We start from the raw sequence: 27,002 nt of genomic DNA on the forward strand, positions 1-27,002 counted from the left end.
CGAGTAAAAATAAACAGTGGAGATTTTCCCTGACTCTACGATTCAAGCAAAATCTCGGGGGCTACTGACATAGGCATCCCAAATGGGCCTGCCGAAGATAGTACCCGGGGTTTACTGAAGGCCCACTACCCGAAGAATAAGAAGATTCGGGAGCCCAAGATATATTAAGGAAAGTTAAGAGTTGTAATAGGAAGTGTTATTTGTAATCTGGCGGGATGAGTTAGAAACCGTCCCGGACTCTGTAACTTGTATAGCACGAATCCCTCGGCTCCACCTCCTATATAAAGGGGGAGTCGAGGGACGAAGAGATAATCGAATCATTGTCTACAAACCCTAGTTTTCACAATCGTCGAGTACTTTTCGGCTGAAACCTTCGAGATCTACTTACCCTCTACTTCCAACTAAACCCTAGCCTACAATCCATAGGCATTGACAAGTTGATACCTTGTCAGGTGGTGGTGGTGGAGAAGTATTCCTGCAGGGCTTCGCCTAAGCCGGAGTAGGAGAAACTGGGAGGGAGGAGAGGTGGCAAATTAGGGTTGCGTACGGAGCAGCTTTGGCCGGCCAAACTATCCCACTATATATAGTCGGGAACTAGGGTTAGGGTTTCACAAAACCCATCTAGTGTCGGCGCCTGGTGGGCCCACACAATACCCTGGCGCGGCCTGGGGGGGCCCGCGCCGGCGTGTTGTGTGGCCCACCCCTGGCCTTTCTCCGTCTCCCCTTTGGACTCCGTCTACGTGACAGAAAAATAAGAACTTCTGTTTTTATTTCGTCCAATTCCGAGAATGTTTCCAGAACAACTTTTCTTGAAATACAAAACAGCAGAATTCTTCCAGAACAATTCCGGTCCTCCTCGTGATGTCTTGGATCCCATCCGAGACTCCGAACAACATTCGGTCTCCATCTCATATTCCGAATCTACCTATGCGACATCGAACCTTAAGCGCGTTGCTACGTCTCCGACGTATCGATAATTTCTTATGTTCCATGCCACATTATTGATGATATCTACATGTTTTATGCATACTTTATGTCATTTTTATGCATTTTCTGGAACTAACCTATTGACGAGATGCCGAAGTGCCAGTTCCTGTTTTCTGCTGTTTTTGGTTTCAGAAATCCTAGTAAGGAAATATTCTTGGAATCGGACGAAATCAACGCCCAGCATCCTATTTTCACACGAAGCTTCCAGAACACCCGAGAGAGGTCAGAGGGGGGCCACAGGGCCACCAGACGTGTGCCCGGAGCGGCCAGAGGGGGGGGCCGCGCCGCCCTGGTGTGTGGGCCCCCCAGAAGTCCACCGACCTTGCCCTTCCGCCTATTTAAAGCCTCCGTCGCGAAAACCCTGATACGTTCAACGAAACCAGAGAAAACCTTCCAGAGCCGCCGCCATCGCGAAGCCAAGATCTGGGGGACAGGAGTCTCTGTTCCGGCACGCCGCCGGGACGGGGAAGTGCCCCCGGAAGGCTTCTCCATCGACACCACCGCCATCTTCATCACCGCTGCTGTCTCCCATGAGGAGGGAGTAGTTCTCCATCGAGGCTCGGGGCTGTACCGGTAGCTATGTGGTTCATCTCTCTCCTATGTGCTTCAATACAATAATCTCATGAGCTGCCTTACATGATTGAGATTCATATGATGATGCTTGTAATCTAGATGTCGTTATGCTAGTCAAGTGAGTTTTACTTATGTGATCTCCGGAGACTCCTTGTCCCACGTGTGTAAAGGTGACAGTGTGTGCACCGTGTGGGTCTCTTAGGCTATATTTCACAGAATACTTATTCACTGTTATGAAGAGCATAGTGAAGTGCTTATTTATATCTCTTTATGATTGCAATGTGTTTGGTATCACAATTTATCTATGTGCTACTCTAGTGATGTTATTAAAGTAGTTTTATTCCTCCTGCACGGTGTAATGGTGACAGTGTGTGCATCCGTGTTAGTACTTGGCGTAGGCTATGATTATGATCTCTTGTAGAATATGAAGTTAACTATTGCTATGATGGTATTGATGTGATCTATTCCTCCTACATAGTGTGAAGGTGACAGTGTGCATGCTATGTTAGTACTTGGTTTAGTTGTGTTGATCTGTCGTGCACTCTAAGGTTATTTAAATATGAACATTGAATTGTGGAGCTTGTTAACTCCGGCATTGAGGGTTCGTGTAATCCTACGCAATGGTGTTCATCATCCAACAAGAGTATAGAGTATGCATTTATCTATTCTGTTATGTGATCAATGTTGAGAGTGTCCACTAGTGAAAGTCTGATCCCTAGGCCTTGTTCCTAAATACTGCTATCGCCGCTTGTTTACTGTTCTACTGCATGTTTACTTCCTGTAATATTACTACCATCAACTGCACGCCAGCAAGCACTTTTCTGGCGCCGTACTACTGCTCATATTCATTCATACCACTTGTATTTCACTATCTCTTCGCCGAACTAGTGCACCTATTAGGTGTGTTGGGGACACAAGAGACTTCTTGCTTTGTGGTTGCAGGGTTGCATGAGAGGGATATCTTTGACCTCTTCCTCCCTGAGTTCGATAAACCTTGGGTGATCCACTTAAGGGAAACTTGCTGTTGTTCTACAAACCTCTGCTCTTGGAGGCCCAACACTGTCTACAGGAAAAGGAGGGGGCGTAGACATCAAGCTATTTTCTGGCGCCGTTGTCGGGGAGGAAAGGTAAAAGGCACTCATACTCCGGTCCCAGGTAACTAAGTACTTTTCTGTTGCCGTTGTGTGTGTGCTCGAAGCTATTTCCTTTAGATCATTCAATTGCATCTTTTTGTTTCTTGTTTACACTAGTTAGGCATAATGGACAACAATGAGCTTCTTATTCTATTTCCTGATTTAAGACATGGATGGTTTGATGCGAAAATTAAAAAACCTATGGAACATATTAGTATGAATGCTTTGAACACCATTGTTGCTAATGATATGGAAAATTCTAAGCTTGGGGAAGCTGGCTTTGATGAGCATTATATTTTTAGTCCCCCAAGCATTGAGGAGAAAATTTACTTTGATGATACGTTGCCTCCTATTTATGATGATTATAATGATATTGGTCTTTTAGTACCGCCTGTTATGGAGGATAAATTTGATTATGATTACAATATGCCTCCTATATTTGATGATGAGAATAATAATGATAGCTACTTTGTTGAATTTGCTCCCACTACAACTAATAAAATTGATTATGCCTATGTGGAGAGTAATAATTTTATGCATGAGACTCATGATAAGAATGCTTTATGTGATAGTTATATTGTTGAGTTTGCTCATGTTGCTACTGAAAGTTATTATGAGAGAGGAAAATATGGTTGTAGAAATTTTCATGTTACTAAAACACCTCTCTATGTGCTGAAATTTTTGAAGCTACACTTGTTCTATCTTCCTATGCTTGTTACTTTTTTCTTCATGAACTTGTTTATTTACAAAACTCCTATGCATAGAAAGCATGTTAGACTTAAATTTGTTTTGAATTTGCCTCTTGATGCTCTCTTTTTCTTCAACTACTATTTCTTGCGAGTGCATCATTAAAACTGCTGAGCCCATCTTAATGGCTATAAAGAAAGAACTTCTTGGGAGATAACCCATGTGTTTATTTTGCTACAGTACCTCTTTTTATATTTGTGTCTTGGAAGTTGTTACTACTGTAGCAACCTCTCCTTATCTTAGTTTTGTTGCATTGTTGTGCCAAGTAAAGTCTTTGATAGTAAGGTTCATACTAGATTTGGATTACTGCGCAGAAACAGATTTCTTGCTGTCACGAATCTGGGCCTAATTCTCTGTAGGTAACTCAGAAAATTATGCCAATTTACGTGAGTGATCCCCAGATATGTACGCAACTTTCATTCAATTTGGGCATTTTCATCTGAGCAAGTCTGGTGCCACTTTAAAATTCGTCTTTACGGACTGTTCTGTTTTGACAGATTCTGCCTTTTATTTCGCATTGCCTCTTTTGCTGTGTTGGATGGATTTCTTTTTTCCATTAACTTCCAGTAGCTTTGTGCAATGTCCAGAAGTGTTAAGAATGATTGTGTCACCTCTGAACATGTGAATTTTTAATTATGCACTAACCCTCTAATGAGTTTGTTTCGAGTTTGGTGTGGAGGAAGTTTTCAAGGGTCAAGAGAGGAGGATGATATACTATGATCAAGAAGAGTGAAAAGTCTAAGCTTGGGGATGCCCCCGTGGTTCATCCCTGCATATTTCAAGAAGACCCAAGCATCTAAGCTTGGGGATGCCCAAGGCATCCCCTTCTTCATCGATAAATTATCAGGTTCCTTCTCTTGAAACTACATTTTTATTCGGTCACATCTTATGTACTTTACTTGGAGCGTCTGTGTGCTTTTGTTTGTGTTTTTGTTTGAATAAATGCTTGTGTGGGAGAGAGACACGCTCCGCTGGTTCATATGAACACATGTGTTCTTAGCTTTTAATGTTCATGGCGAAGGTTGAAACTGCTTCGTTAATTGTTATATGGTTGGAAACGGGAAATGCTACATGTAGTAATTGATAAAATGTCTTGGATAATTTGATACTTGGCAATTGTTGTGCTCATATTTAAGCTCTTGCATCATATACTTTGCACCCATTAATGAATAAATACATAGAGCTTGCTAAAATTTGGTTTGCATAATTGGTCTCTCTAAGGTCTAGATAATTTCTAGTATTGAGTTTTGAACAACAAGGAAGACGGTGTAGAGTCTTATAATGTTTACAATATGTCTTTTATGTAAGTTTTGCTGCACCGGTTCATCCTTGTGTTTGTTTCAAATAACCTTGCTAGCCTAAACCTTGTATCGAGAGGGAATACTTCTCATGCATCCAAAATCCTTGAGCCAACCACTATGCCATTTGTGTCCATCATACCTACCTACTACATGGTATTTCTCTGCCATTCCAAGCAAATACTTCATGTGCTACCTTTAAACAATTCAAAAGCTATTATCTCTTATTTGTGTCAATGTTTTATAGCTCATGAGGAAGTATGTGGTGTTTTATCTTTCGATCTTGTCATTTACTTTTGACAGACTTTCACCAATGGACTAGTGGCTTCATCCGCTTATCCAATAATTTTGCAAAAAGAGCTGGCAACGGGGTTCCCAGCCCCAATTAATTAACTTGCATTAATAATTCTCTTCACATGTTTTGCTCTGATTCATCAGTAAGCAACTTAATTTTGCAAATAGACACTCCTCCATGGTATGAGATTGTTGGAAGGCACCCGAGGATTCGGTTAGCCATGGCTTGAGAAAGCAAAGGTTGGGAGGAGTGTCATCTGAAAAATAAAAAATAAAAACTAAACTAAAATACATGTGTAAACAAAAGAGAAGAGGGATGATCTACCTTGCTGGTAGAGATAACGTCCTTCATGGGAGCCGCTCTTGAAAGTCTGGTTGATAAGGTAGTTAGAGTACCCGCTACCATTCGTTGACAACAACAAACACCTCTCAAAACTTACTTTTATGCTCTCTATATGATTTCAAAACTTAAAAAGCTCTAGCACATGATTTAATCCCTGCTTCCCTCTGCGAAGGGCCTTTCTTTTACTTTTATGTTGAGTCAGTTCACCTATCTCTCTCCACCTCAAGAAGCAAACACTTGTGTGAACTGTGCATTGATTCCTACATACTTGCATATTGCACTTGTTATATTACTTTACATTGACAATATCCATGAGATATACATGTTATAAGTTGAAAGCAACCGCTGAAACTTAATCTTCCTCTGTGTTGCTTCAATACCTTTACTTTGATTTATTGATTTATGAGTTAACTCTTATGCAAGACTTATTGATGCTTGTCTTGAAGTACTATTCATGAAAAGTCTTTGCTTTATGATTCATTTGTTTACTCATGTCATTACCATTGTTTTGATCGCTGCATTCATTACATATGTTTACAATAGTATGATCAAGGTTATGATGGCATGTCACTCCAGAAATTATCTTTGTTATCGTTTACCTGCTCGGGACGAGCAGGAACTAAGCCTGGGGATGCTGATACTTCTCCGACGTATCAATAATTTCTTATGTTCCATGCCACATTATTGATGATATCTACATGTTTTATGCATACTTTATGTCATTTTTATGCATTTTCTGGAACTAACCTATTGACGAGATGCCGAAGTGCCAGTTCCTGTTTTCTGCTGTTTTTGGTTTCAGAAATCCTAGTAAGGAAATATTCTCGGAATCGGACGAAATCAACGCCCAGCATCCTATTTTCACACGAAGCTTCCAGAACACCCGAGAGAGGTCAGAGGGGGGCCACAGGGCCACCACACGTGTGCCCGGCGCGGCCAGAGGGGGGGCCGCGCCGCCCTGGTGTGTGGGCCCCCCAGAAGTCCACCGACCTTGCCCTTCCGCCTATTTAAAGCCTCCGTCGCGAAAACCCTGATACGTTCGACGAAACCAGAGAAAACCTTCCAGAGCCGCCGCCATCGCGAAGCCAAGATCTGGGGGACAGGAGTCTCTGTTCCGGCACGCCGCCGGGACGGGGAAGTGCCCCCGGAAGGCTTCTCCATCGACACCACCGCCATCTTCATCACCGCTGCTGTCTCCCATGAGGAGGGAGTAGTTCTCCATCGAGGCTCGGGGCTGTACCGGTAGCTATGTGGTTCATCTCTCTCCTATGTGCTTCAATACAATAATCTCATGAGCTGCCTTACATGATTGAGATTCATATGATGATGCTTGTAATCTAGATGTCGTTATGCTAGTCAAGTGAGTTTTACTTATGTGATCTCCGGAGACTCCTTGTCCCACGTGTGTAAAGGTGACAGTGTGTGCACCGTGTGGGTCTCTTAGGCTATATTTCACAGAATACTTATTCACTGTTATGAAGAGCATAGTGAAGTGCTTATTTATATCTCTTTATGATTGCAATGTGTTTGGTATCACAATTTATCTATGTGCTACTCTAGTGATGTTATTAAAGTAGTTTTATTCCTCCTGCACGGTGTAATGGTGACAGTGTGTGCATCCGTGTTAGTACTTGGCGTAGGCTATGATTATGATATCTTGTAGATTATGAAGTTAACTATTGCTATGATGGTATTGATGTGATCTATTCCTCCTACATAGTGTGAAGGTGACAGTGTGCATGCTATGTTAGTACTTGGTTTAGTTGTGTTGATCTGTCGTGCACTCTAAGGTTATTTAAATATGAACATTGAATTGTGGAGCTTGTTAACTCCGGCATTGAGGGTTCGTGTAATCCTACGCAATGGTGTTCATCATCCAACAAGAGTGTAGAGTATGCATTTATCTATTCTGTTATGTGATCAATGTTGAGAGTGTCCACTAGTGAAAGTCTGATCCCTAGGCCTTGTTCCTAAATACTGCTATCGCCGCTTGTTTACTGTTCTACTGCATGTTTACTTCCTGTAATATTACTACCATCAACTGCACGCCAGCAAGCACTTTTCTGGCGCCGTACTACTGCTCATATTCATTCATACCACTTGTATTTCACTATCTCTTCGCCAAACTAGTGCACCTATTAGGTGTGTTGGGGACACAAGAGACTTCTTGCTTTGTGGTTGCAGGGTTGCATGAGAGGGATATCTTTGACCTCTTCCTCCCTGAGTTCGATAAACCTTGGGTGATCCACTTAAGGGAAACTTGCTGCTGTTCTACAAACCTCTGCTCTTGGAGGCCCAACACTGTCTACAGGAAAAGGAGGGGGCGTAGACATCACGCGTCACCCTACGGTTCGTGAACAATGCAGACATGGTCGAGACTCCTCTCCGAGCAATAACCAATAGCGGGATCTGGAGATCCATAATGGCTCCCACATATTCAACGATGACTTAGTGATCAATTGAACCAATTACATACGATGCCAATTCCCTTTGTCTCGCGATATTTTACTTGTCCGAGGTTCGATCATCGGTATCTCCATACCTTGTTCAACCTCGTTACCGACAAGTACTCTTTACTCGTACCATGGTATGTGATCTCTTATGAACCATTCATATGCTTGCAAGCTAATCAGATGACATTCCACCGAGAGGGCCCAGAGTATATCTATCCGTCATCAGGATGGACAAATTCCACTATTGATCCATATGCCTCAACTCACACTTTCCAAATACTTAATCCCATCTTTATAACCACCCATTTACGCAATGGCGTTTGATGTAATCAAAGTACCCTTCCGGTGTAAGTGATTTACATGATCTCATGGTCGAAGGACTTAGGCAACTATGTATCGAAAGCTTATAGAAAATTGAACTTAATGACTTGATCTTATGCTACGCTCTTTTGGGTGTGTGTCCATTATATCATTCACCTAATGACATAACCTTGTTATTAATAACATCCAATGTTCATGATCACGAAACCATGATCATCCATTAATCAACAAGCTAGTTATACAAGAGGCTTACTAGGGACTCCTTGTTGTTTACATAACACACATGTATCAATGTTTCGGTTAATACAATTATAGCATGAAATGTAAACATTTATCATGAACAATAAGATATAACAATAACTAATTTATTATTGCCTCTTGGGCATATCTCCAACAGGCATGCCTCCGTGGGACCGCTTTCGGGAGCTCTGTCTCCTCCGTTTCGGACCGCTGATTCGCGGAAGCCGACTGGCGGAGCTTGGGCGCCTGCCCTTCACCACCACGGTGCAGGACTTTGCCGAGCGCTTCCAGGCCCTCGCTTGCCATGCCCCAGGCGTGACTGGCCAGCAGCGCGCCGGCCTCTTCATTGGTGGGCTTCCGGACCACATCCGGGTGGACATGGAACTTCAGGCCCCCAAGACCTCCAGACGGCGATGCACTATGCCCACGCCTATGAGCACCGCGCACAGGCGATGCAGCATGGAAATCGAGCCACGGAGGCCGCCCGCCTGCCGTGAGGGCTGGCCGGTCGAACGCCCCAGCCGCGACCCGCACGTTCCGGTGGCTCACGCCAGCCGAGCAGCTCGAGCGCCACCGCCCCGGCATGTGCTTCAACTGCGACGAGCCCTACGCACCCGGCCACGTCTGCCCTCGCCTCTTCTACCTGGAGACGGTCGACGACGTCGAGGCAGACACATTCGCCGAGACGCCAGCGCCGACCGAGCCCGCCACCACGACCGCGCCGTCCACTGCCTTTGTGGTCTCGCTCGATGCGCTGACTGGTATCACTATCGCTGGCTGGAAGGCGCCTTTCATGATGGATGAAAGCGTAAACTGACGAACAAAACCACGGAAAGGTTAGCTCCTTTATTATTAGGTATAGAAAGGGCGAAGTAGAGCTATATTCCATGGACGTTTGGTTTCCTCTCCTGACCTGTCCCTCTTTCCTTCCTTGGGTTCCTGTGCATCGATTAGGTAATAGGCATCATTGTGTAGAGCCTTGCTCACAATGAAAGGTCCTTCCCATGGAGATGAGAGTTTGTGCCGTCCCTCAGTGCGCTGCACTAGACGTAGCACTAGGTCCCCTTCCTGGAACACCCTTGGGTTTACCTTCCGGCTATGATAGCGTCTGAGGTTTTGTTGGTATATGGCTGATCTTGAGGATCTCAAACCTTGAGGATCTCCTTCTCCATCCAACCAATCAAGGCCAAACTTTAAGGAGTGGAGGAGGAGACCCCAATCTATCATCCCACCAAGAAAGATCCCACCAATCCAGCTGAATCCTTTGTGGATCTTGTAGTTATGGTTCCTCTTGTGGAATCCCTTGAAGATGAGCTCCCATGGAGACTTGCTTGGGTTGTGCTAGTCCCATGGGGTGTTGGGAGCCCCCGATGTTGTGGAGCTCGCCCAACCTTGTGTGAAGGAATAACCGCCTCGACCGGCCTTGTTAGTGGAGAAAAGGGAACTCCTTTGTGGGGTTTCCTTAGGAAGAGGGTGAAGCCTATGTGGCTGTTGAACCTTCGTGGTCCACACCTCCTCAACGCAGACGCACTCTCTTTTATGGGAGAAACTGCGGTGAAACAAATCGCCTCTCCTCCGCTTCCGCCTGGTCAGTGGCGAAGGACGAAAAAAAATTAAGGTCGGGCGAACTCTAAAGCATAAAAAAGATTGATGCAAAACAATGTGTTGGCACCTTAATATTTTATATGATCTTTAGCATATCACTTAGTACAATGATAATAGTTAAATATAAATAAAATCTACAAACGTACCAATAATCTTCAACATTCTCTTACACTACACGGCTTCAACGACATCTTCCACTTGTTCCGTGTCAGCTGCCATAGAATTTCCGGTCCCTTCGACTTCTGGATCTTGCTCTAGATGTTCCGTTGCACTTGCATTTCCATCAGGTTCGCCGGTGCTTGGTGAATTATAGACATTGCCACTAGCAAGTGGCACAAATATCTTTTTAAATCTGCAATTCATAACATTAAAAGACATGAGTATTTGCCAATTTACCTAGTTCACAATTCATAAATCCAAGCCCCCATCCAATAATCGAATTCACTACGTAGTCATTACTCGTAAGTCAAGAAATTGTACCTCCCCCTTTTGCAGCTGTTGATCCCTTCCATTTTCCCATCTCTAAGCTGTTGCCGGAAAGATTGAAAGAACCCTAGCTGGATATCTATCCGGATGCCTGCCTAGCGCCCTGGCCTGCTGCGGTGCTGCCCGTCCGCCCGTCCCTTTCGGCAGGCAGCAGCAACGCTCGCCAAGTCCTAGAGCAGCAGAGCGATTCCTGGGCGGTGGCGTTCCTGGTCGAAGTGGATGGCACGCGTGACGGCGTGAGGCGTGGCGTCTCGGAGGCATAGGCACGGGCATGGATCTCGATCACGATCACGCGCAAGGTATCGTGATCCGTCGACCAAGCGAGCGAGCAGACTGTGGCCTCGTGTGGTTGCCTCCTCCGCGCGCGGCCTAGCAGGCCCATGTAGGGCGACGCACCAGCAAACGAGCCTAGTTTGTTTTCCTCTGTTTTTTCCCAGAAACAAACACAAACTGCTGTATACCCTGTGAACATCGATGGATGCATACATATATGTAGTTTTTCGCCAAAAATCAAGGGACGTCCTACCTTGCCCTACTGAGAGCTTCGCCCCTGCGCCCGGTTGTCTCGTTCTCTCATACTTGCTTATTTGCTTGTTTTACTACTTTCCTAGCTTACCCTATGGCATTGCATCATTGTAGGGTCACCTTTTCTATCAAAGTCACCACATTTAGTTCCGCATTGCCTAAAACCAAAAAAGAACTAAAATTGGTATAGCGAACATTCACCTCTCTCTAGTCGCGCTACGGTACGTTTTACCGCGGTTCTTTTTTAGATGGTTTTACCGCGTTTGGAGATGCTCCAAGTCACCCTAAGCCACGCACAATCTTTTTCTTTTAATAAAAAACTAGCAGGGTGGCCCGCGAATTCGCGGGGCTAGAAATTTTTGGGTGGTAAATATTTTATGGACACTCTATTTTATTGTTTCCTTTTTAATTTTTAATTCAGTATTAATATACATGATTAATATTTTAATAATATCTTTCAAGCCAATAATTATGATGAGTAAATATACTTTCCACTTGTACTATCTGGAAATATTAACTGCCCTGTTTTTTTCCTCTGATTATTTGCGTTGCTAAAATAATTATGTCCCCTATTTTTGCTTTTTAACCAAGTACATCCTAATATGTTTTGATTCTTTAATTTTTTGACTTTTGATTATGTCGATAAAACCATACTAACTCTTCATAGGATTCCTATCTATAGTTTAAGACACATAATTTATATAGTTTGGAGTTTAATTTTATATCAGTTAGTCTATGATACTCAATATTTAGAGCTTCCCTACTGCTCACCTTTTTGAATGTGAGTGATTAAACTTTTGTACATGTTATAAATGCAATACCTGGGTAACTTCAATTTTCATTTTTGTAAGTCCTTTTTTGTAGAAGAGGACTCGGTTATTCTACTTTATATCCTTTCCCCCAAACTACAAAAATCAATTGTGTCTCATATTTTTCCATCTTTAGAAACATTACACAGAACGGTGATGTACCTTCATGAGCATATGACAGGCCAGATAAAAAAAAACGATTGTAGACCGGCATAAGATTTTTCCAAGTCATGGTAGTTACATGAGGAAGTTATTAATCAAATAAAATGAGAAATCAGAAAGTAATTTGCTTGTTCGTTCCTTCATGTTCAGAATCCTTCATGTTCTTCGATGCTTCGGCAGCTGTGCATCCAAGCCCGCCCGCAGGGAAAGAATCAACAAAGAACAATGGATTGTTACGTACATGGAGAAGATTGTTGCCTCTTAGATAGCAAGGAACATGTTCACGTGCAGGCATAAACTGCTTGTCTTGTTTAATATGGAGCAGGGATGTATGTGCTGGGTGTTCTATCAAAAGTGAAAAAAAATGATGGTCACTAAATATCCTTGCTGCGATGCCTCAATAATATTTGTGCCAAATATTAAAGGAAAATAAATAACTTGAAGCAAATTATGCAAATAGTATTTATGTACATGCGCTCATCATCAACTTGGACTGTATCCAAGACAAAATGCCTACTAACTTGATTTGCAATAGGATTTATGAGCTCTGTGCCATACGCATTATAAAAGCATATATAATAGTATTTTCAACCGGCAAGTGTTCACAAAATAATTTCGTGCCCGATGATATCCCTCAAAGCAGAAATTGGAACCCGTAATATCGAGCACTCTTCAAAGCAGAAATACATATTTGCTATCTTGAATCTATCAGGAAAAAAGTAAGGTTCTTATAGTGGTATATACCTGCACTAATGATGTCCGTCCATGATGGAGGCACTTGGCGCCCCTAGGGTCCCTCACATGCACATTGCCAATCATCTTAATCTTGGCATGGTAGTCGCGCGCCGCAACTCCTCGCACGCGAATATGTCGGCATCACCAACCTCACCATCTTGGCCGCTTGCTCAACGACCTCCGTGTTCTGTTGTGTCCAGCACGCGCCGAGCAGGTTGTGCTCGGTCTGAGCAGATCTGCGTCGTCATGGAGCCTCGTGGCAGGTCTAGGTCGACCGCTCAGGTGCGACGCCAACGCCGGCCTGCATGTACTTGAAGTGAGCCTCATGGTGTCTTCCAGGCCGATGTATCTACACACGAAAAGCAGATCGACGGATGAAGGTACCATAGTCCGGCCTGCACCCGGATGGTACCATCTCGGCGCGTAGAACTCGAGCGACTCCTTGACCCGGCCGTTCTGCGCGTAGACGCATACACGATGATCCGTGCCAGCACGGCCGCGACGGCGAACTCTTCCATGCATCGACCCCCGAGCGACCATGTCGCGGTAGACTCGCAGGGCCGAGTCGTGGGACCGGTAGCTCTCTCAGATGAAGTCCAACCACTGGCGCCCCATCTCAGCTCCAGCTTCGTTGTCTTCAAGCGCTTCTTGCCAAAATTCCGTGTCAATTGAGCTTGCTCCTGCAGTCCCTCGTCCATGCTCGCCGTGTCGCCACCACTGCTGCCGTCCTAACAGACCTCGTCGGTACTGCTCCTCTTACTGGTCACCGCCGGCAACATAAAACTCCGGCAACCTTGCCAAATATGCATATCTTCAAGCAATAGACCTATGCTTCGTCTCTGCTTCTTCGCTAGTCAGTAAATCATGTCAGCAATCAATCTTCAACCTACTCAATAATGTCAGCAATCAATCAAACGCATGGAGTATTAAATCTAAGTGACATTAATTTGAGCCTGAAAGTGTAATCTTCACCTCAATATTTACATGGGTTCTTATGATCTTTTTTTTTTGTGGCTAGAAACCAAAAGAATTTGGGACGAAACTAAGGGCATCCTTCTTCTCCTAATCATACTATTTCAAAGAGTCCTTCCTAGTACACCATGAAATGCCAGAAGTAGGTTCCGGACAACATACTACATGTGAGATTATTAATACAATCGTAAGTTCTGAAGTCGATCTATTCCTGTAGTCCTAACAGTACTTAACTAATTTTTTCATGAGATTAGAGCTGATTAATTTCTGCTATGCAATTTAACATATGAAGCCTTCATAACCATTGATGTATGACTGTGTGTTGGGCTGTGGCCTCAGCAACCTTGGCCTCAATATACGCACCACATTTGTTATATGACTGCCACCATGAACACCTGCAATAGGGATCGTTCATGGCCGCTGATTTGCCGAGCATGTGCCCATTGCTAGAGACTGCACGCTGCCGTCATTTGGAGTTCTGCCGCCATGATCGCCCGCAACACAAATTGTTCTGTTCGTTTAGAAACCTTATGCACCACATCTGTTATATGACTGCCACCATGAACACCTGCAATAGGGATCGTTCATGGCTGCTGATTTGCCGAGCATGTTACGATTGCTAGAGACTCCACGCTGCCGTCATTTGGAGTTCTGACGCCATGATCGTCCGCAACACAAATTGGTCTGCTCGTTTAGAAACCTCCCACGGCGTGGTCCAAATATGCAATGCATGACTCCTCAGAATATTTCCTTTCTGTGTAGATCATATCGCCAGAAACAACAGGGAAGGGTCTTCGACTGACCGGAAACAACCGAGAGGACGCCTTGGAGGCCTGCCTTGATCCATGTACTGATCAGCAGTCCATTGATCTAGCAAGAACTGTTAGGCACTCTTCTCTAATCTGACAATTCACAGGGGGATTTTACTCAGAGATTCAAGAACGTCTTCTAAATATTCTGATCTGTATCAAAAACAACATGAGGCAGATTACTTTACCAAGAATTAGTACATCTTGCCGAGAGCCACATGAAGGGCATGACCATCCACGAAGGGGCAAATCTGCTTTTCTCTCCTCTTCTCCTTGCAATTGTTGAACGCTGAAATTGTAGAATTTTCAGTTGCACGCAAAGAGTAGATTTACCTACGTGGATCTCCTCTTCTCTATGGAATTCCTGAGAGTCGAAATTGTAGAAAACTCAATTCCTAGTTGCCTTTGGCTGCTGCGAGCAGGTCGGGCTCGTGCCTTTGAGAAGTGCCCTTTTTTCGTTGCCTCCCTCGATCGGCGCAAGGCCATGGCGGCGACATAGTCCCTTCAAATTAGGGTTGGTTAGTTTTTATATCTGTTTATGCGAAATGCGACAGCCTTATGAAAGGAGATTGCCGCGATCCGCACAGGGTTTATGAGTGGAGATAACACATAACATGTCAATGGAAAGAAGAGTCCTTACCGACTTGATCTTGGTACAGCTGCTAATTAGAACCCTTGATATGCAATTGAATATTTGGGCGTTCATTTTGTACAAATCTGGGACGCTGGAAATCATTAGCTGTTGCAACTGGTTGGGGATGTTGATGCATTGCTGCAGCTCGGGCATGTTAAACTGTTAATGGATCGCAGCTCCATGCCTGCCCCAACCGGCGCTGTCCATGTGTTGCATGGAGCCATGAACACCACCTCCATCGACCGGCCATGAAAAGATTTTATGCATCGCCTCCATCGACTGGCCATAAATGTGTCAGTGCATCAGGGGCGGTTTCGATCAGCCGGAAAAGATTTGAAGAGGAGTAGCTTTCATGCCTGATCTAGTGTGCCTTTTCATTAATCTTGAAGCGATGGACCCTGATGGTTTGTAGGGCAGCGCATGAGCCATAGGTAGAGCATCCAGATAACGTTTCCAACCTTACAGTCGCTTCAATTGAAATCCTGAAATAAAATTAGTGAAGCAACAATTAGCAAACAATTTTCTTATAAACAGTGTGCCACATAGATCGATCATCCTTGCTCGATATTCCGCCTGAACATGACGGCTACGTGGCCGGGTTCGATTGCAGCGGCCTGCAGATCTGCGGCCATCCTGGTTTGTAGATGCATAAGAACCAGCTAGATATCAAGGGAACACGACGTGAGGGAGTCCTGTCGCCGCCGCAGTCACCGTATTCGCCAAGGTTCACTCGTCCGATCGTATCTCTTCTCCGCGCAGGCGAGCAAGTACACCAGCATCATCAGGTTTTGATCTTGCCTCACGTATGCGCACGTACTATGAAAATCATGGATCAATCAATTGAGGAATTGGCTCGTGCATGTCCCATGAAGCCGTGCAAAAGATGGATCGATGATTGAGGAATTGCCTGATGCATATACGATTGATTCTCTTCCACACTTGTCCGCGAAAAATTCAAAGCTGCAGCTCCACGAACCCGATTTCTCTCTAAGCAAATTTGTTGCTGCCAAGATCTGTTACGTCCCATCCATTGTTTCACATGGACATCTGAACCAACTTCGGTCCTTGGAGAAACCCTAGGTCGAGAGATTCTTCATGTTGGTTGGCGGCTCTGTAGACGTCTTGGTTTTTTTTTTCAATCTATCTTAAAGTAACGTGTGAGACGTGTATCTTTTTTAGTCGTTCTTTCAAATCCCAGCCGTTCCTTCCTATCGTTAAACTGTGTTGAATCATAGCCATTGGTTGTTTGTTGTTTTAATAATATAATAGATAGATGATAAAAAAAAGTTTCTTTCCAAAACCTGGCGTGTCGGCCCCCCTCGAGGAAACTATTCTGCAGCTACAACACGTTTCGCGTTCACGCCATCCTCACGTCACGTGCCTCTCTAGACTAGTCTCTCCCCGTCCTCCGCCGCCGCGTCAGATCGCTCGCCGCTCCCCACGGTCGCCCTAGCGCCGCCACTGCACCCCAGACCCCCAAATCGCGAGACTCCCCGCGGCGGCGCGCCGGCAGGATGGGAGACGAGGCGGCGAAGCACCTGGAGACGGCGCGGGCGGACCGCTCCGTGTGGCTCATGAAGTGCCCCCCGGTCGTCTCCCAAGCTTGGCAGGGCGCCTCCTCCTCCTCCGGCGAAGCTAACCCTAACCCGGTTGTCGCCAAGGTCGTGCTGTCCCTCAACCCCCTCAGCGCCGCCGAGCCCACCCTCCAGGCAAGGAGCCCGCCCCCGACGCTCCCCTCTAACTCCCGTGCTTTTGGTTGTTGTACGGATCTGTTCGGTAGAGTTGCCTCTCGACCCAACTGTCTGGAACTGAAGGTGGAACGAATTGGTGCCTGCTTGAATTAGGTGATATTTGACGAGGATGCACTAGGGTTCGGAACCAATTGTGCACATAACCAATGATGATAGTTCTATCTGTAATTCCGGGTGTTAGTTCGAGTCCACAACCAACGAGGCAAACTCGGGAGGGACTGGTCGGCTTTCTGGATGCACTAAGAAGGGATGGATGGAGTATATATGCTAGTCGTTGCTATAATTGATTGAGTGAATGGATGGATGGACAATTTTATCGCAAGAGAAAATGAAGTTCACATTAAGTTAATTACATAATCGGCTACTTGATACTCTGCATGTGTAGATCATAAGTCTTATGCAGACTGATATGGATGGCACTGTCCTAAGTCCTAACTGTTAGTTACGAAATTGGCTAATTGATACCCTGCATATGAAGATCATAAGTCTATGCAGACTGATATGGATGGGACTGTTCCAACTGTTATTTATGCAGTCGGATTAATTGATACTCTGATTGTTGCTCATTCTATGTCTGTATCGTACTCATTACTTCTTGCCTCTGGTGCCTATCGTTATTTACATCATGTTATTTGGAATGGCAGTTCAAGATGGAGATGGCTCAAACTAGGGAAACTAGCACTTGCAATTTGCCAAAGAGTTACTCGTTAAATATGTTCAAGGATTTCGTACCCATGTGTGTGTTTTCTGAGAATGGTCAAGGTACGAAACAGATCCACAGCTCATCAGCATTCTAGTGCTTCATGGATGTTTTTTTCTTACCATTCTAGTGTCTTGACTGATATACCTGGTTTGTGTTTTCCCTTTGGTCCTGCCTATGTACTTGTGCTTTAACACAGCTATCTGATTTTTTCTGCAATACTAAGCTTGTGGAAACAGTCTAGTATGCTGAACTATAATTATATGTTGTGGCATATCTCTAATACTCCACACATGGTGAACATTTTCTACAAGAGAACCAGAGACACATGATTCTATTGTTTTCTCTATACTATCGTAGTTGCCAGTATGATTTCACTAATATCTGCTAATGTTTCAGTCTCAAACCTTTGCACCGTACGCATTAGAAATGAATCCTTGCAGATAGTTATACCATTATCGCTTTTCTGACTTAAGATTCAGTTTGACATTGTATGTATTTTGATTGCACGGTTTGGGCTATCTGTTGAATTTAATGGTATTAATTGTGCCACCTTCATAATTATGGTATGCTGTTCACTATCTTGGTCTATTGCGTCTGTTCTGTATACTTTAAGCTGTTACACATTTTAGTGTTCTTACTTTTGGGGATTCCTGGAAGTTCCTAGTGCATGATTCATACATGGAATCAGGATTTACAATCTAGTAGTCGTCTTGGTAGTTATTGCATTTATGTCAGATTTGTAGTATTTTCATCAGCATTCTACTGCTTCATGAACCAGAGACTTACCATTCTTTTTTTTAGATCATTTTCTTACCATTCTAGTGTCCTCACATGCTGTGACCATGTTCTGCAAGAGAACCAGAGACACATGATTCTAGTGTCTTATCTGAACTTTCATAGTTGTGGATATAAATTCACTCGTATCTGCTAATGTTTTAGTTTCAAACCTTTGCACAGTACTCATGAGAAATGGCGTGCAGTTACTTATACTGTTATCAATTATCTGACTTAAATGATTCAGACATTGTTTGTATTTTGATTGCATGGTTTGGGCTTTCTGTTGAATTTTAATGATATTAGTTGTGCCATCTTCATAATTTTGGTATGCTGTTCGCCTAAAAAGTCATTGCGTGGGCATAAGACATGCCATCTTTTTCTTCATGTATTGTCTATCTTGGTCTATTGCATCTGGCCTGAATATTCTAAGCTGTTACACATTTTGGTGTTCTTACGTTTGGAGCTTCCCCGCAAGTTCCCAGTGCTACATGGAATGGAGGATTTAAAATCTAATATTCGTCTGGGTAGTTACTGCATTTATGTCCAAGATTAGTACAGTATTTCCTGTATGGCATTTATTCTGGGTGGTATGGACGCTGCGTCCTGAGCGATTTTGCATATTTTATGAACATAGATACATCTGTTGACTGTTATTAAAAAAAAAAACAGAGACTGTGAACATACGTGGTGTTGTCTAAAGCCTAACCTACCGAGAGATTTCCAATTTTATATAGTTCACTAACCAATATTCAAACCCTAACCTGATGAGTGGTTTCCAAAATTATATAGTTCACCGAATAATATTGAAACCCTAACCTGCTAACTTCAGGCCACACCTACCACTGGAAACTGGTCACCACTGGCAGGTTACTGCCTGAAACCAGATGGAAAAGCTCCCACTTACTAGCAGCTATGTGGTTCTGGCCTTCTTGGTTCCTAAAGATTTTTGGGATTCTTCTAGTGGCACTTGTTAGTTTTCATATGACTAAGTGTATCCTCTGTTTGTTGCAGGAAAACACTCGTGTGAAGGAAAAGTAGAGCATAAGTTCGACATGGAGCCTCACAAGGATAATTTATTAAACTACGCAAAGTTATGCCGTGAAAGAACACAAAAGTCCATGGTCAAAACTAGAAAAGTGCAGGTGGAGTGCTTCAATGGCCTTTTCACCTTCTTGTGACTTTAAGGTATTATTATAATTTACCATCATGTTCACTGCTTCTAGGTACTTGATAATGACCACGGAATGAGCATGAGACCCATGCCTGGCATGGTTGGTCTGATAACTTCTGGTTCCAAGGTACTTGCTTCTTTGGACAATTTGGGATTGTTCGTTTATACATCAACACTTGTTAATACATTGAGGTACTCCCTCTGTCCTGATGAGAGTGACGCCTCAAATATTTCTCGCGGACCAAGGCAAAGCGCCGTAAAGCAAACTTGGATGACAGTACCCCTCAATTCACTCGTTCAGTTAATATCTGTCCAGTAAATTCTCGCATGTAGCTCTTCCAGGAAGGGGGAGAGAGATTCCCGCATTCTACAGCTGTAACAGTAGCTGCATGCTGGGATTACTTATTCAGGGGCAAAACAGGAAAGCCACCGTGTTTTAATCGCCTGCGCCATCTATTGCGGGAATTCAACATTGAAAATTTATGCCACCTTTATCGGGACAGAGGGGGTAGTTTAATGAGTCATGCAAGGTTTTCTGAATTTAAATCACAATGTTTGAGTTATGTAGAATATGCATGCATTCAGTGTTACCTATATGTTTATTGCTTGTAAAACAATTTGCAATGCTTTCTCTCATTTTAGATCCATAACTCCATTTCCGTTGCCCATTGTCAGTACCTTCATCCTGAATTGCCAGTTATAACTTGTCATGACATATTTAATGGTGTGCTGTGCAGGAGAAGAGGAAGCCGACACCAACCAAACCATCTGACGTCAAGAGGACACGTAGGGATCGCCGGGAGCTGGAGAATATCATCTTCAAGCTTTTTGAAAAGCAGCCTAATTGGGCTCTGAAGGCACTCGTGCAAGAAACTGACCAGCCAGAGGTACTTCATCCATAGCATTTCTAATGTAATTCCTGAAGCAACAACTGAGATACCGTTTGTTATTGGCTATGCAGCAATTCCTGAAGGAGATATTGAACGATCTGTGTATGTACAACAAACGAGGGCCGAACCAGGGAACCCACGAGCTCAAGCCCGAGTACAAGAAATCGTCAGAGGAAGCCGCCGCCGATGCTTCGTGAAGATGTTGTGCGTATTTGACTGTTGCTGTATAACTGAGATAACGAGAACCTCTTGGCTTGATGTTGTGAGCTATGAGTAGTCTGTTGACTACTCTTGCTGAATACCCCAGATGCTCGTGTTGTATTCTGTTTGCGTTTTAAGAGGCGTTGTTGTAACCGTAAGGGGAAGCTGGTACATATATGACACATGTTACAGATTTTAAAAAAAGATCTATTGAACCGCATGAAAGATCGTTTGATCAGTAAGTAATCCTTTTGAGAACTCCCGTCCGTACTTGAATAGTATCTTGGGCTAGAAATGGAGGCTAGCCTGAGCTCAAGAACTTGATTTACCAGAACATCGCTCCAAGCGTCATCGATCGTCATGGCTTGGTCCCATACTCCCATTGCGTTGAGGCAGTCTATCAGTCTCGGTTATCCTGAGCTGCAGAGGCCACTCCACCGTCGGATATAAATTAGACGGCGGATGAGAAAGAGAAACCCTCCGCTGTTCTCTCTCTCTCTCTTCTCCTGCGGGGCTTGGCTCTGGCCGCTTTCTTCTTTCTTGCGAGCGCCGCTGCCTCTGCTGCTCCTTCCCCGCCGCCGCCCACTCCTGCTGCTCTTCCCCAGGCTACCGGGCCACCGCCTACCCCGTCTCCAGGTAAACTGATCTTTTTTTTTCTCCCCGCATTTCCGTCTCTCCCCTAGAAGTAGCGTGCCGCACGCGAGGTGTTTGTTGAAATGCCTCAACGCTCACCTGTCAAATTTTTGTCATCTGCGTCCCTCGTCCGTGCAATCCGCGGTTAGTCTCTGTTGGGTATTGCATATTTTGTCATCTGTGTGCTCCGTCCGTGCAATCTGTTGATTTTGGATTGGCGATCAAAATGGCAATGGAGTTTCCTACTAGCCTATTAGGCAGTAGTATGGTCCCAGCATAAGGCGGCTCTTTTTGAATGACCGGATTGCATTGATATAACATGTAGAATGTCCGTTGGATTATAAGTAGACAAAAAAAAATCAGTGGAGATGGAAAGTACTAGTGAGATTGCATGATGCACATACTGTTAATTTTGGATTGGTCATCAAAATTTCAATGGGGTTTGTACCTGCCATTGCGCTAGCTAAGTAGCTTATACTGGCACTATGGCACGATTGTCTGTCCACGAAGCAGACAACCTCAGTGTACGTGTTACAGTTCAAGCCACTGCTGAAGTTCTTTAGGCTCTCAGAAATTTAACTTTCACAGACATTGACAGTCTACTAACTGAATAGTCAACAAGTGTGTACGTTGTGCCATGTCACTGAAAAACTATTAGCGTTGTGTTACTACTACTCATATTATCAACCCTGTTGCTCATGTCACCCCTTTGTTAGTTATAATTCCTTAATAGTTAGTTCCCATGTCGGGTGATAACGAACAAGCCTCTCCGGAAAGATGCAGCACTTTGTTCAGAATTTTTATTTTTGGCCTACTTAATCTCTCTGCCCTGTTTTTTCCTTTCTCTGGTTAGCCTAAGTAAGTAAAACATGATTACATGAAGCTGTGAGCTCGTGAGATGAGATCCAGCAAACCTGGATCGAGAGACAATTTTGGGACGCTCTGGCTTTATCCAGTGTGTTGGTCCAATCGGTCTCTGATGCACAATTTCTGTGGAACACCCCAACTTATGCACTATGATCTAGCACAGAGCACAACACGAAACCGTGGTGGCCGTGGCGAGCTAGTGGTGCCAGATGCAGACGTTTGACATGAGATCCTATTCTTGCGTCGTTTGAGAGTGGACTAAACGAAGTAAACCAACACTACGATTTATCTTTGCTAATCGGCTCAATTGATCAACTTCAAAAATAGTACTGTTGCGGCTGTTTTACCTTATGGATGAAATGATACGCATGGCTAATTATCCAATGAATTTTGTTCTGTTATATCATTTAACCTTCTTTTCTCCTTGCATGTAGATTCACCATGAGTACTGTAGGCACTGGATTGCTAAAGGGCTTGAGGGGAGTCTTAGGGCAGCAAAGGAAACCAGTTGGTGCGTTATTTTCTATTCTTATTCACTATGAACGATGATATCATGATATACACAATCATGCTGGGGAGTAAGGCGAAAGCTTGATTGTTCTCTCTTTGCAGATTTATGCAGAAAATCACGAGCTTGGAATTCTACTATTTCTTTTTCCGATACTGATGACAAGGTTGACATGGGCGATGATGGCGACTATACAGATTCAAAGAGAGAGTTAGAACCCCAAACCGTGGACCCGAAGAAGGGCTGGGGATTCCGTGGCGTGCATAAGGTATTTAAACATTATGTGATACAAAGATTTACTGTTTGGTTTCTTGGATTCGATGAACATAACCTCACTTGTTGATATGTTTTGTTCTTGCTAGGCTATAATATGTGGTAAAGTTGGACAAGTACCTGTCCAGAAAATTTTACGGAATGGGCGGACAGTAACTGTATTTACTGTTGGAACTGGTGGCATGTTTGACCAGAGGATAATTGCGTCTGCGGATACGCCAAAGCCAGCTCAGTGGCATCGAATAGCTGTTCATAACGAGTATCTAGGTGCTTATGCTGTTCAGAAGTTGGTTAAGAAGTATGTGATTTACAAACCAAGATATTGTCTTTTCTCTCTCCATATAAATAAACAGTGTCTATTGGTGCTGTGACTTCATCTTAATTCTGTATCATATCTTCATTTGGGACGTGTTATGTTCATTCTTTCCTTATTTCAGCTCTGCTGTATATATTGAGGGTGATATCGAAACCAGGATCTACAATGACAGCATCGATGATCAAGTCAGAAATATACCGGAGATCTGTATCCGACGTGATGGTATGCTCTTCAAAATTTGACTAAAAAATTCATGCTAATTTGATTTTTTTATAGTAATATTTGAGAACATGAGTAAATTCTGTCATAATAGTTTTCATAGGTCACTCAGCGACTCTATTTTATATGCTAATATCCTGTTTTACTTTATATACCCAACTGAACACAGCCATGTTGTTTTGCTTTCTTCAATTAGACTTTCCTGTGCATCCACATTGTGCAAAAGCTAATATTCCAAGAAAATATTTTGTATATAGGCAAGGTTCGACTGCTTAAATCTGGGGAGAGTGCTGCCAGCATATCACTAGATGAGCTAAGTAAGTTTGCTGACTATCTAAAGGTTCTGATTTATTAGATGTTGCTTTTGGTTATGTTTGTCGGGAATTGTGTGTTAGTCCATGGTCTTCACAACTATTGGAAAAATAATTGGCATACAGATATATCTAGTTTCTATATTACAATACAAACAATGATAACAATAAACTTCGGATGCAGGAGAAGGATTGTTCTAGTTACAGCAACCACAGTCAGCAAAAGCAGGTCAGGACTAGAATTCTTGCTTGAGGCCTGTTTTCAGTATTACTTTTGGTTATTTTTAGCAGTATTAGGTTTTTGACTTCCTAGTCATTTCTACATGCCGTGCTTGTTGCAAGTTCTGAGTTTTCATTCCTTTGAATTTGGCTTAAAGTGCTAAATGTGCATTATCTGTGGAACACCTTTCAACCATCAGTGAAGCATTTCCCTCTCTAGTTTGTTGCCATTGTCTTTCCATGATTAAGGAACACACACCATCGATTCACATCCATTTTACAACTTTCATAACCTTAAAGTAGGGGTAAAGTAGAATTATTGTGGTAGCAATGCTGTTGGCTTTCCCAGTAAATAAACATTGTGAAACGATGCATTCCATTGAGATGTACCTTCGTCACAAGGAAACATGCTCATGCAACTTCATGATGGTGTCATAGTCCCTGTCAGTTAAATATTCCAAACCTGGAACTGGAAGTCAGGTTCCCTTATTACTATGTTTTAATCTGTTTTACATGTTATTACTGGCCATAGGCAGTTTTCTCTGGAATGCACCAGCGATATATGAAGAGTAGCACAATGACACTCGGTTAGGTCAAGTATTGTTCAAAATAGTCTAGCTGACATGTTAAGGAAAAAACAAATTTGATAGAGATTGCAGAGTCGAACTAGAAAATTAATTGCTCACTCATTCTACTTCATGAGAGTAGTTAGTTTTTTCACTATATATCAACTGTCTTGATTTATAATGAGAACCAAGCCATATTCTAGACTTGAAGATTAACAAACGTAGATGACGTTGTATTCTCCTCATGAAAAAAGTAAAATGAAAAAGGAAAGGAAAGCAGGAAAGCGGTTAAGACATATCTGCCATGTATGGAGCTCGCATGAAAGAATGCAGAAACATAATGCTGCTGAACTTCATACTATAAGATCGAATCATATTTACACTTAACACGCTGCCTAGGAATATCAAAATTAAACTTACAAATTTAACTATTCGGTAGACTGACAGACTGTCACATCAGGAATGCCGGGAGATGACCCAAAGCATCGTTGCTGATGTTCCATACTTCGAAAGCTTCTCACCTAGTTAGAGTGAGCGTGCCTTTGATGATGTTGAATGCCTCCCCTTATCTCTTGAGCTCTTTCTGAGCATCTCCCTCATGCCATGGGCGACTCGAACCACGGGGCTTGAGAGTACCATCCTGCAGAATGCCATATGTGCTTTAATAGCCTCTTCGACGCCATCCTGGCCTCTTCCGTCTCTACTTAGTTCATCCCCTACGGCCTCCGAGCACAGGCCGCAGAGCCATTCCCCACCAAAGTTAGCCTTGACACTCTTTATGTATTCCTGGGTGCACTCCTCTTTGAAGTCACAGCATGCGCACCTCATCGACTCAGTGTCCATCTTCGGTGTAGATGGAAACTATATGTCTACAGTAGGAGAAGCGTAATAGCAGAGCTGGAGGAAGAGGGGCGGAGGGAATGGATACTTGGATAGAAAGGAGAGACAAGGACCTCGGGGGCTACATTGCTACTTGTATGGAAAACTTCGAAGAGCTCGTTGGCTTGTCGTGCTTAGCTTGATGAGTTATTGAAATTCGGGATTTGCCCTGGTCCATAGTATCTTGAGCAGTGCACTAGCTGGTGAGAGCATGTATGATCTGCATTGATGGCTGTCACTCTACTAGGTAAAAATGACAATGTGGGGATACCTAGTTCACATGGCCTGCAACTGTGTTGTGAAGGTACAGGTAGGAGGGGATGTTCTTGGTCTCATTAGCTATGATCCTATGACAGTAAACTTGGTGCGGTCCTTGGCTGCCCCCCTTGTAATTCTACGGTTTTTGTCCTATAAGTTTTTGAATAATACATCTGCATGCATGGTTTTCATTGCCCGAAAGGCCAGAGTCTTAAGTTCCGTATGGTCATATTGACCCCAGTAGCGTTGCTTATGTTTATTGTCGAAATTTTACCCTCCTCATCTCCATTGTAACCATATACTTTTGTTGTCCAGGTCATAACTCATAACCAGGGATGGATTGGGTTTCAGAATAAGGGGATACATGATGCAGCCTCGACGCTTCTTCGTTGAGAAGCCTCGATAATATGGATATCGTCGTATCTAAGGGCCCTCTCACCTTTGTTGAAGTCTGTTAAATTTTGGGATAATTTAGCGATCTTGTTGATTGACATCTTTGCAAGATTTACCGTGGTGTGCACACTTACTAATGAGCAAACTGTTGGACTATCGTATTTGCAACCGGATCTAGATGAGTGTGATGTAGTGATGATTGTGTGGCTTAACACATGATTAAGGGTGTGTTCGTTCCAGAACGCGAAAGAATGGAATGGAATGGTTTCGTCCCGAGGTCACGGGACGGTTCCGACCCTGTGTTCAGTTCGAAAAGGAACGAGGAATGGAATGGTTCCATATTGTGTTGGGGTTGGAGGAACTGGGACGGAACGGAATAGCCATAATCATGGCCTAAACATGATTTTTTTTGTCCAAATCAAAATTAACACAACCCTAAACATAATTTTTTTGTGCAAACCAAAATTATCAAATAGCAAAGCCCCCGCCGCTCGTGTGTGCTCTGCCGCCGCCGCGTGCGCTGGCCGCCGTCGGGCGTGCCTCGCCGCCGCCCGCTTGTGCCGCTCCACCGGATGAGCTGGCTGCCGTCGGCGTGCCTCGCCATGGCCAGCGTGGTCGGCCGCCGAGTCTCATCATTGCCGCGCGTGCCGGCGGCGCGCGCATGCTTGCCGCCGCGTGTGGCGCCGCCACGGGCGTGCCTCGCCGCCACACGCATGTGCCGCTCCGCCGGGTGAGCTGGCCGCGACGGGCTTGCCTCGCCACAGCGCGTGCGGCCGCCGAGCCTCATCATTGTCGCGCGGCGTGCCTGGCCGCCGTCGGGTGTTCCTCGCCGCGCGCGCATGTTGCGCGCCGCCGCACGTGCGCTGGCCGCCGTCGGGCGTGCCTCGCCGCCACGCGCGAGCTGGCCGCCGCTGTGAATGCTTGGCCGCCACGTGCTGAGA

At 44.1% G+C, this 27,002-nt stretch overlaps 2 protein-coding genes across 2 annotated transcripts; both read left to right on the top strand.

Annotated features, from left to right (window-relative positions):
- Positions 1-16,479: 16,479 nt before the first annotated feature.
- On the top strand, positions 16,480-20,861 carry LOC127327235 (uncharacterized). Its single transcript, XM_051354011.2, has 6 exons — positions 16,480-16,835; positions 17,522-17,639; positions 19,369-19,499; positions 19,581-19,655; positions 20,266-20,415; positions 20,490-20,861. Exons 1-6 carry the CDS (start codon positions 16,641-16,643, stop codon positions 20,613-20,615), a joined length of 795 nt encoding a protein of 264 aa, XP_051209971.1. The 5' UTR covers positions 16,480-16,640; the 3' UTR covers positions 20,616-20,861.
- A 223-nt stretch (positions 20,862-21,084) lies between these two features.
- LOC127327236 (single-stranded DNA-binding protein, mitochondrial) lies at positions 21,085-26,273 on the top strand. The gene is made up of 8 exons (XM_051354012.2): positions 21,085-21,255; positions 22,554-22,630; positions 22,732-22,895; positions 22,990-23,198; positions 23,338-23,438; positions 23,693-23,752; positions 23,931-23,975; positions 25,984-26,273. Exons 2-7 carry the CDS (start codon positions 22,561-22,563, stop codon positions 23,945-23,947), a joined length of 621 nt encoding a protein of 206 aa, XP_051209972.1. The 5' UTR covers positions 21,085-21,255; positions 22,554-22,560; the 3' UTR covers positions 23,948-23,975; positions 25,984-26,273.
- Positions 26,274-27,002: the final 729 nt, after the last annotated feature.

This window comes from Lolium perenne, chromosome 1, assembly GCF_019359855.2.
Source record: "Lolium perenne isolate Kyuss_39 chromosome 1, Kyuss_2.0, whole genome shotgun sequence".
Taxonomy (NCBI): Eukaryota; Viridiplantae; Streptophyta; class Magnoliopsida; order Poales; family Poaceae; genus Lolium; species Lolium perenne.